Genomic DNA, 10,560 nt, shown 5'->3' with positions numbered 1-10,560 from the left:
GGCCAATATTTTTAAAATGCATTATGTGCCAAGGTTGCTATCTCATATCGTTGCTATCTTGAAAGGTCATTATGTTGGGGAGTTTCTGTATTAAATATTTTTATTATTATAATTAATTTGTACATAAGAATGGTCATACTAGGTCAGACCAATGGTCCATATAGCCCAGTATCCTGTCTTCCGACAGTGGTCAAGGCTTCTGTGAGTGGGGGGTTTTCTTGTTTTCTGTGGGGTTTCAATGGTTTGCATGCAGAAGGGGTGGGACTCAGTTTCCCTGGGGGTTACTGGTTTAACGAGGGGAGGGGAGAGGGAGTTTGTTGTTACAGAGGACCGGAGAGGGAACTTGGGACCCCAGCCAATGGCCTGGAGGATGGATACCCCAGCGACTGGTGACCTGAGACCCTGACCCGGAAACCCAGCTCAGGAGTTGCAGCCGGTTCTGGCCAGTGGGAGAACAATGGGCTGCAGAGTGAGGACCCAGTGACATAACTAGTTGGTTCCAGCCAGAGGAGAGAAGCGAGGAGAGGAGGCCCCAGTTTACGACCCTGTTTACCTGGAGAGAAGACACTGAACAGAGGCGGGGCTTGGGCAGGGGATATCAGATGCCCAGCTGGGAAGCAGGGGGGCTCTGGGCTGGAGAGGGGGAGCAGGCAGAGCCCACCTGGGTGCAGAGAGACTGGGATGTGCTGTGCTGAGGGAGGCCAGGCCTGAGGCCCTGAGAGTTTTCTGTGCTGTGTTCAACTCTCAATAAATCCTCCTGTTTCATGCTGACTGAGAGTCACTCTGGTCTAGAGAACAGGGTTGCATCGAACCCTTTGGGGGCAGAGGCCCCGGGGGTCCAGAGCGAGTGGACTCCCTGAGGGGGCCCACAGCGAGAGACAGACGTGCTAAGGCTCAGAGAGATGCGGCTCCAGGAGGTGGAGGGGCCTGACCCCGAGAGAGAGTGGACCCCCGAGAAAGGCTGTCTCACTGAAAGAGGCACCCCCCACAGACCGCACGGGGCCAAGAGTGGGCACCATCTGTGAGTCCGTGACAGCTTCAGAGGGAATTAACAGAACAGGGAATCATCAAGTGATCCATCCCCTGGTGCCCATTCCCAGCTTCTGGCAAACAGGCTAGGGACACTCAGAGCATGGTGTTGCCTTCCTCCCCATCCTGGCTAATAGCCACTGATGGACCTATTTTCCAGGAATTTATCTGGTTCTTTTTTTAATCCTGTTATAGTTTTGGTCTTCACAGCATCCCCTGGCAAAGAGTTCCACTTGCCTTTATGTTGTGTGAAGAAGTACTTCCTTTTGTTGTTTTTTTCAACCTGCTGCCTATTAATTTCATTGGGTGACAGTTCTTGAGTTCTGTGAAGGAGTAAATAACATTTCCTTCTTCACTTTCTTCACACCAGTCAAGATTTTATAGACCTCCATCATATCCCCCCTTAGTCGTCTCTTTTCTAAGCTGAAAATTCCCAGTCACTTTAATCTCTCCTCCTGTTTCATACCCCGAATCATTTTAGTTGCCCATCTCTCTACCTTTTCCAATTCCAATATATCTTTTTTGGGGTGGGGTGACAAGATTTGCACACAGTATACAAGGTGTGAACGTACATGGATTTATATGGAGGCAATATGATATTTTCTGTTTTATAATCTATCCCTTTAGTGATTCCCAATATTCTGTTCGCTTTTTTGACTGCCGCTGCACATTGAGTGGATGTTTTCAGAGAACTATCCACAATGACTCTAACATCTCTTTCTTGAGTGGTAACATCTAATTTAGACCCCATCATTTTCTATGTATAGTTGGGATTATGTTTTCCAATGTGCTTTACTTTACATTTATCAACATTGAATTTCATCTGCCATTTTGTTGCCCACTCACCCAGTTTTGTGAGATCTCCTTGTAACTCTTCACAGTCTGCTTTGGACTGAACTATCTTGAATAGTTTTATATCATCTGCAAATTTTGCCACCTCACTGTTTACCCATTTCTCCAGATCATTGATGAATATGTTGAACAGTAATGGTTCCAGTACTGACCCCTCAGGGATACCACTATTTATCTCTCTCCATTCTGAAAACTCATAATTTATTCCTACCCTTTGTTTCCCATCTTTTAACCAGTTACTGATCCATGAGAGGACTTCCCTCTTATCCCATGAAGGCTTACTTTTCAAAAGTCAATTTAAATTAAGTAATTTAAAAAATATATATATTTGTTTTAGAAATCTAGAACTGTTGTGTATTTTGGTGTAATTTGCATTATCCTTATGTTAAATTTGCATTATCCTAACAAAACATTTCATTTATTCATATCTCTTTTATATGTTGCAGATCAAATGAAAAAACAAAAAACAATGCAGCAATTTGTCCACTCAAAGGCCTCAAAAACCAACCAAGGTGAAGAACACACCAAGAACCAAGAATATATCAACATGTCATCTGAAGGTTCAAGTGGTGTATCTACATCTGACCAGCCCGAAGCACAAATACAGCTACCTAGTGAAGAAACTGTCTCCAAAACCTAAAGGCAGTTCCCGATGTTTGTCAGTCGAAGTGTTTCCATTTATTGAAGTTACAAAAGATGGCTACTGGTGCACGTCTTGCAAAAAAGCTTATGAAGAAGGAAAGCTTCCCAATGCTATAATTGGTAAAAGTGGAGGAGCTTGGTTTGCCAGACCAATCAGCAAAGCCAATGCTGACAAATTACTTGAAAAGGCTGCAAAACACCAGGCCTCTGGAGTGCATCAACATGCAGAAAGCCTTATAAGCCAGTCACTGTCAAAGCCAATTTTAGAAGAACTTAATGAGGCTGTTAAGAATGCTGGAGAGACAACACAGTTCATGCGAACAAACACGGCTGTGGCATCCTACTTTCTATTAAGCAAGAGATATCACACACTACAAACTGGAGGCCAATGTTAAGTGTATTGTCACTTGTTCATCCTGAAGTTGAACATTGGTGGACTGGCAAATACTCATATCTTTCTGCAAGAAACTCAGCTGACTGGTTAGAAGCATGTGGTGCAACAGTGAAAGATTAAACAGTTGAAAAAGTGAAGAACTCTCTCACCACATTCAAAAAATGTTCATACATGACTGATGAATGCACCGATGCAAATGGGCATCAAGTATTAAGACATTGTGTATGTGATCTTGATGTCCATGGTAGGCCAATTCCAGTAGATGCATTTCTAGATGTTCAAGTTATGGAAGACACATTGGCTGCATCTCTGACAACCCACATCTTAGAAGAGTTAAATGCTTGTCAATTGGACCCCAAACAGATATCTGCTTGTGCATTTGATGGAGCTGCAAACTTCTCAGGAAGACATGGTGGAGTACAAGAGAAAAATGTAACCCTAATCTCTCCTATACACACTGCAGAGGCCACCTACTCCAACTAGTGCTAGTACGAGCTGCAGAATCTTCAAACAACATTAAAAAAGCTATAAATTTAATGTCTTCATTACATTCTTTTTTCAGCAAGAGTCCCAAAAGACTGAATATCTTGGAAAATATGGAAGATACACTGGGACTGAAGTTCATATTAGTCCAACCTGAGAAAACCCGCGGGCTTTCTCATGAGCGATCCTTGGCTGTTGTCTTGCAATTACTTCAGGCATTGTTATTGGCTTTGGAATGTATCTACCAAGATGGGATGGATCTAACTAGTGAGGCTGGTGGATTACTTTTGTTACTATGTTCAGAGAAGACTATCGCTGTTCTCTCTCTTGTAAGTCTACTGTTGAAACCACTTGGGTCATTAAACAACGTCATCCAGGCATCTGCTACAACAGCAGTAGATCTTTGTCCAGCAATAGAAGCTACCCTTGGATCAATCAGAAATATATTCATTGAAAAAGTACTGGAAGAAGCAAAGACTTCAGTCCAAGTTGACTAATGAAGGCATTTATATTGATTCCTTAAGTGAAGAGGACAAGAAGTTTTTGTTAAGCCAGCTGAAAAAGTACACAGACTTGATTCTTACAAATCTACAACAGCAACTTCTAGATTCTACTAAACCTCTACGTAGCTTTTACAGATCCCTGTCCTATAAAACACCGACAGTTGAGGGGAGTGAGGCACTACCAGCAATGGGGCTGCCACGTGATCAGGACAGAACAGAGAATTTGAACACAGAGTGGAATATCATACGACGAATGAATGAAGATTTGACCTCAACTTCTAGTGGCTCGACCCGATCTTTGTGCTACGTTTCCTGAGATGAAAGAAGTAGGAATTCATCACTTTCTACTCCCAGCATTCTTTTTCCTCATTGAATAGTATTTTGTGTTCTGAAAGAAGTTGCCTTCTGCCTGATCATGTGAATGAACTAATGAGCATATCAATTGAAGGAATGGAAGTACCGGACACACAAGAAGCCACCAAAGATGAACGCGCTGCATTCAAGTTCATTAACAGAGTCGTGCAAAATTTAATAAGAAACCAAGAAGGATATAGACGTAGTGCTCCATGGAAGGCTTGAGTAGCCAACTTTAATTTGTGTGATGATTTTAAAACATGTGTTATATAAAATGGTCATGAAAATTTTTTCAGTTTTTACTATGGTGCCATACAGCCCCCCTTCGCCCTCATGGTCTCACCACTCATCGGCCCTGACCGCACCCCTATAAATTCGAACCCCCCCCCTAATTTCAATTACTGGGGAAAACACTGGAGGGACATGGATTGGGAGGGGCAAAGGGATACGGGACCCCCCACCCACTGGTGAAAGGACAGTAGAGTCTTCTTGTACCCCTGCCTTGGGGCTGGATTGGAGCCAGTGCCCCCCAGAGGAGAGAGACCCCGTGTCCCAATGCCCACCCCCCTGAGCCAGCCATTCCCCAGCCCTGGAACAAGGAGATACCCCACTCCCCTCCCAGAGCTGGGGGTGTGTGATGTTCCCCTGGTGTTATCCAGACCGGTGATCTCCTAGGTCACTCCAGTCCTTGACTCTGGGAGCCAGCCTCACCCTGCTCCGCTGTGAGACCCCGACTCCCGTGATGTTCACGCACAGCCTCTGGCATGTAAGTTGCTCCCAGCTATGAGAGTGAGCACTTTTGGCAGCCACTGCTTGGACTGTGCAACCGACTGACACTAGCCGATATCTCCGGTCCCAGACACACCCCTAGGAACCTCCGTCTTGCAGTGTCCAATTATGCCTGCTAGACGCTGCAAGCTCATATGAGTTCGTCAATTTAACAAAGAAATTGATATGTACCAGGCTTGTTATCCCAAAGGAAGTCTCTGACACGCTTCAAACCAAACGCACTGCTTCAGGTAGAATAAACAAACAGATTTATTAACTACAAAAGCTGGATTTTAAGGGATTATAAGTCAAAGCACAACAAATCGGATTTGGTCAAATGAAATAAAAGCAAAACGCATTCTAAGCTAATCTTAACACTTTCAATGCCCTTACAAACTTAGCTGCTTCTCACCACAGGCTGGCTGGTTGCCCTACAGCCAGGCTCTCCCCTTCGATCAGCGCTTCAGTCGCTTGGTGGTGGTGTCTGTAGATGGAGGTGGAAGAGAGAGAGAGCAGGGCAAACCTCTCTCCCTTTTATCATGTTCTTTCTTCCCTCTTGGCTTTGCCCCCCCCTTTCAGAGTCAGGTGAGCATTACCTCATCGCAGTCCCAAACTGACCAAGGGAAGGGGGGTGACTCCCTCGAGAGTCCAACAGATCTTTGTTGCTGCCTAGGTCAGTGTCCTTTGTTCCTGTGAGGCTGGGCTGGGTTTGTCCCACACATGCCCTGATGAGGTGTGAACTGCCCCTCTGCTCCTGGAGAGTTTTGCCTGGGCTTGTTTTAAGCCATGAAGACACTTTTTCAGCCTCATAATTATATACATGAAATTACAACCTATAACATTACTATAACAACAATGCTCAGTGCATCATGAGGAAACTGAGGCAACGGGGAGACAGCTGATGTCTGAGCACCCAGAGGCAGGCGGATGTGGGTCAGTTGTGTCTCTCCAGGCCGATCTGTGGGTCCGGAGGCTGCAGGGACCAGGATCTCGGGAGGGGGGCCGCATCCCAATGCCGGGCGACGGATCCCCGTATAACCAGCCCACGCTTCCGACCCCATCTCCCCCAGGTGTCACACACATTCACGGCGGGGGCACAGGGGGGGCTGTGAGGTGCCCAGGTTGGGCTGCTTTGTGGTTCTGTGTCTATTACAAATCTGGAGAGTAACAGGATGCAAAATAAAATAAACAGCCACCTCGGCGCATCCCCTCCCCCTCCCGGTGTTGAGCCCCCCACACCAGGTCTGGGAAGGGCAGGGGGACAGCACCTCGATGGGATGGGGATGCAGCGGGCGGGAGGGCAGCGGCTCTCACTGTGGGGCTGCTCGGTTCACGTTGATCGCGGCGTGCAGGACGGGCTCAGGGGCAGAGGACAGGCCCCCCCGCTTGGCCTGCAGCGCCTGGTCGTCCAGCTCGGCGTAGGTGAGTCTGTCGGCGCCGGGGTCGGGCTCCTGGGGCTGGGAGGGGAGAGAGTCACTGTGGTGTGTGTGTATCAGCCAACACCCCAACACACACACACACACACACACATCCCTGCAATCCAGCTGGTGATCCCATAAGCGCCTCCCAGCAACCCGACCCCCCACCCCAAAATACTGAATGTGCAAGATAATGTGAATGGGGCCCATGTGGGTCAGGGTTGGGGGTCAGGTCCCAAGGAGGAACAGGGGACACTTACCAGGGTCTGTGGCTCTTTCCCTTCATCAATGGAGGCATCTGCAGAACAGAGACACCCGCTGAGCTGCACCCCCCAGCTGCCCCAGAGCAGAACCTCACACCCAGCTCTGACCCCTCCGTCCAGCCAGGGGGGTCAGAGCCCGGCACAGACACCCCTTCCCCGCCCCACAGCATGGGCCATGGTCATTAGCCCCATGTTACAGAGAGGAAAATGGAGGCACAGAGATGTCTAGGGGTTACAGTGGGGGTGGGGGGCTGGGAGTCCGAACGCCTGTGTTCTCACCCTGGCTTGGGAGGAGAGTGAGGTCTAGACTAGTGGTTAGAGCAGGGGGCTGGGAGCTGGGAGCTGATGGGGAACTAGAGCGGGAAGGGAGGGTGGCCCCAGGGAGCTCCTAGGAGTCCAACACTCTCAGCTGACACCTGCTATCTCTGGGGCCCTCTCCTTAGTCCCGCCCAGCAGCAGCTGTAAATCAGGCCCCGCCCCATATGGGTGGAGCCCCCACAAGCCCCTCCCCTCCCCAGGGGTCCTGCCCCACTCTGATACCCCCTTGGGTGTGTTACTCACAGATGGGGTCTTCCTGAGCCGGTGCCTCTAATGCCACTATAGGGCTGGTGCTAAAAGAGAAAATCCCCTTGTAAAGGTCATATCCCCCCACCCGCGGGGAGGTTTCTCAATACACTCAGAGAGCCCCTCATCCTGCTTCACCCTGAACCCAGTTCCCTGAGCCCCCCTTGCCCCAACCACCAGACCCCACCTCACCCCACCCCGCTCTAACCACTAGACCCCACTCTACTCCCAGAGGCAGATATAGAACCCAGGACTTCTGGACACCTCCCCACACACCCACACCCACCTCCCTGCTCTAACCACTAGACCCCATTCCCCTCCCAGACTAAGCAGAGAACCCAGGAGCCCTGTGACCCCGGCAGGTCGATCGGGAGGGGGGAGGAGCCGGGTTCCTACCTGCTCGGTCGCGGTGTGGCTCCTTTTCCTGCAGAGGGACACAAACCAGAATCCCCCATGAGCCGATCGGGATCCCCCGGTCCCAGCGCCCGGCCACTCACCCCCCACAGGGCAGCAGGGATAGGGGGTCTGGGGGGTCCCCTCTACTGCTGGTGCTGAGCCTGGATCCCTGCAGGGCTGGGCCAGCCCAGCAGGGGGCAATGCAACACCAGAGCATGCACCAGGGGCTAGGGGCAGATTAACTCGGGGGGGCTTTTCCTGTCCCCAATCCTCCCTCGTTAGTGACTAGTTATAAGGAACCTGAGCCACAGGTCGGCTCCCCTGGCACCCCTGGTACCTGAGAGGCACGGTGCCGGTGGCTCGTTATACAGGGACCCCTCACCCGGTGCTGAGATGCGGTCACTGCTGGGGTGGGACAGCTGTGTGTGTACAGGGATTACGCATGCAGCAGAACCCCCTGTTAAGCCCTCACCCCGCTCCTTGGCTTTCCCGGCACAGTCCCCCATCCAAGCCGTGACCCCATCCTGCCCTGCTTAGCCGCAGGTTTAACCCTTCCCTCGCTGGGCGGGGCACTCACTGGCTCGACTTTTTTTTATGAAGCAGACGAAGGCCACAAGGAGGAGGACGAGGAGGAGGACGGCGGCTGCCGCGCTCACCCCGGCGATGATGGGGTTGGTCAGATCCGGAGGTGCCGGCGATTCCGATCTGCCTGGGAAACAGCAGCAGCCGTGAGTGCCGGGAGCGTTTGATCTGTTCCCCCCCAGCCCCTCCCACCGCAGGCGGCGTCCAAGGGGCTGGGACACCGCAGGGCGCAGGCAGCAGAAAACTCTATGGGGAGGATGTCGGGGGGCCCCAGGGCATCAAGTGGGGTCAGAGTCTGCAAGATTTGGGGGATTTGTAGCATTAGGGAGGGTGCTGAGCTGCAGGGCAGTGGGCTCAGTAGGGGGCGCTCTCCCCATCAGTCAGGGTTGGCCCCATTGCCCCAGCACGGCGCTAGGGGGCGCTGTCTGATCCAGCCTGGCCATCATTTCTAAGGCATTTCACCCACTTCCTCATGGTCGCACCGGCTCAGGCCAACAGACCCATCTAGCCCGGTATCCCGCCTCCCATGCTGGCTGCTTCTGGCTGCTTCGCAGGGAGCTCCAGCCCCCCCGTCCCCACCTATGGCTACTAATGGAGGGGAAAGCGGGGGAGTCACTGCCCCTCTGAACAGCCTCCGTCCCTCCCGCTGGGCAACCACTGGGGGAAGCTGCCCCACAATCTGTGACTCAATAGATTCCCCCCCGGCCCCAGTACCTGGCCCCGTGCTGCATGGTTGGGTGGTAGCCGGCGCTGCTCCAGGCTCGGTCGGGTCAGTTCTCTCTGCAGGAATAAAACCAGCGTCTGTCAGGGTGGGATGAGAGGCTGAAACACCAACTGATAGATCGCCCCCCACCCTCCATGACCAGTGGTGGATCAGCCACTGGACCTACGGGGCCCGCGCCCAGGTTCCCCAGCCAAGTGGGGGGCCCTGGAGCCCCGGCCACCGGGCGAGCAGGACGGGGGAAGCCCCAGCACCCCAACCCTGGTCCCCACAGAAGCACGGGGGATGGGACAGGGGAAGCCTCCACTGCGGGATGGGAGGAACTCTCGCTACCTGCTGCACCCTGGGGCCGAGGCGGGGGGACAGAGCTTCTCCAGTCTTGGGGTGCAGTTGGGGGGCAGAGAGTAGCAAATTGGGCAGGGACATGGGTGGAAGAGGGGCAGGGCCCCAGGAGGGGGCAGAAAGGGGTGGGGCCATGGGTGGGGCTGCAGGCGGAGGAGGCGGAACAGCAGAGGGACACAGGTGGAAGGGGTGGGGAGGGATCCCCCTTGCTCTGGCCCAGGGCCCCAGGAAACCTTAATCCACCTCTGCCCGTGACTCAGCATCGATCGTTACTGTCAGTCCCGGGGAGGGGGGTTTGTGGCTGGGGATGGTGCCGGCTCGGCAGCCCCTGGGCCCTGACTCCTCTGTGCGTCCCCAGAGCGGGGGCAGCCGGAGGAGCATTCCCTGGGAAAGGCCCCTGCTCTGCAGCTCCCCCTGGGGGCAGGGATCCTCCCTCCCTTGGCCCTGAACCTCCAGGAGCTGCTGCTCCCCCTGGCTGGGGAACCCCGCAGTGACACTGTCCCTACACCCTGTTCAGGTGAGTTCTAGGGCTTTGGGCAGACCCTGGCTCTGAGCGTCCCCCATCAGGGTGACGACCTTCTGAGTGTCCGGCTGGGAGTGGGGAAATGGAGCCGGGCCCCTCACCTGCTACCACCAGCTCCACAGCGCTGCTGGCATATGAGGAGATGAAAGGCTGCAATCGGGGCCGGTAGCTGCAGCTGTAGTTCCCTCCGTGCTGCCGGCCCACGGTGGGGATGCGGAACTCGGCCCCGTCCCCAGCAGGGTCCACATGTCGCTGCGGGTTCAGGTCTCCAGCCTTGTGCAGGAAAAACCTCACGTCCCAGCGCTGCCCCTCACACCGGATGGTGACGTCTGCCCCTGGGACGGTGACCCCAGTGGGGTTCAGAGAGATGGAGGGTCTGGGTAAGCTGGGATCTGTGCATGGGAGAGGGCAGATGACAGAACAAGGTGGAATGAACTCAAGTTTCAGTGCGGGAGGTCTTGTTCGATATTAGGAAAAACTGTTTCACTAGGAGGGTGGAATGGGTTCCCTAGCGATGTGGTGGAATCTCCATCCTTAGAGGTTTTTAAGGCCCGGCTTGACAAAGCCCTGGCTGGGATGATTTAGTTGGGGTTGGTCCTGCTTTGAGCAGGGGGTTGGACCAGAACCTCCTCAGGTCTCTTCCAACCCTAACCTTCTATGATTCCTCAGCCACAGGCAGATCCAGGCAGGGCCCACTCTACCTTTTTTGCTGCCCCAAGCAAAAAA

At 52.8% G+C, this 10,560-nt stretch overlaps 1 protein-coding gene across 1 annotated transcript in view; it reads right to left on the bottom strand.

Annotated features, from left to right (window-relative positions):
• Positions 1-6,335: 6,335 nt before the first annotated feature.
• The window catches only part of LOC113409307 (leukocyte immunoglobulin-like receptor subfamily A member 2), a gene marked incomplete at its 5' end in the record, with an annotated part of 5,556 nt that continues 1,331 nt past the window's right edge, over positions 6,336-10,560 (bottom strand). Inside the window, 4 exons of the mRNA XM_026663068.1 lie at positions 6,336-6,482; positions 6,704-6,741; positions 8,244-8,375; positions 9,936-10,226. Coding sequence (XP_026518853.1) covers positions 6,336-6,482; positions 6,704-6,741; positions 8,244-8,375; positions 9,936-10,226 — 608 coding nt within the window. The remainder of the gene's footprint in view (positions 6,483-6,703; positions 6,742-8,243; positions 8,376-9,935; positions 10,227-10,560) is intronic.

Source organism: Terrapene carolina, unplaced genomic scaffold, assembly GCF_002925995.2.
Source record: "Terrapene carolina triunguis isolate 2854851 unplaced genomic scaffold, T_m_triunguis-2.0 Scaffold32219, whole genome shotgun sequence".
In the NCBI taxonomy this organism is placed as follows: Eukaryota; Metazoa; Chordata; order Testudines; family Emydidae; genus Terrapene; species Terrapene triunguis.
Note: the sequence above shows the minus strand (reverse complement) of the source record. Positions and strands in the feature narration are given on the sequence as shown.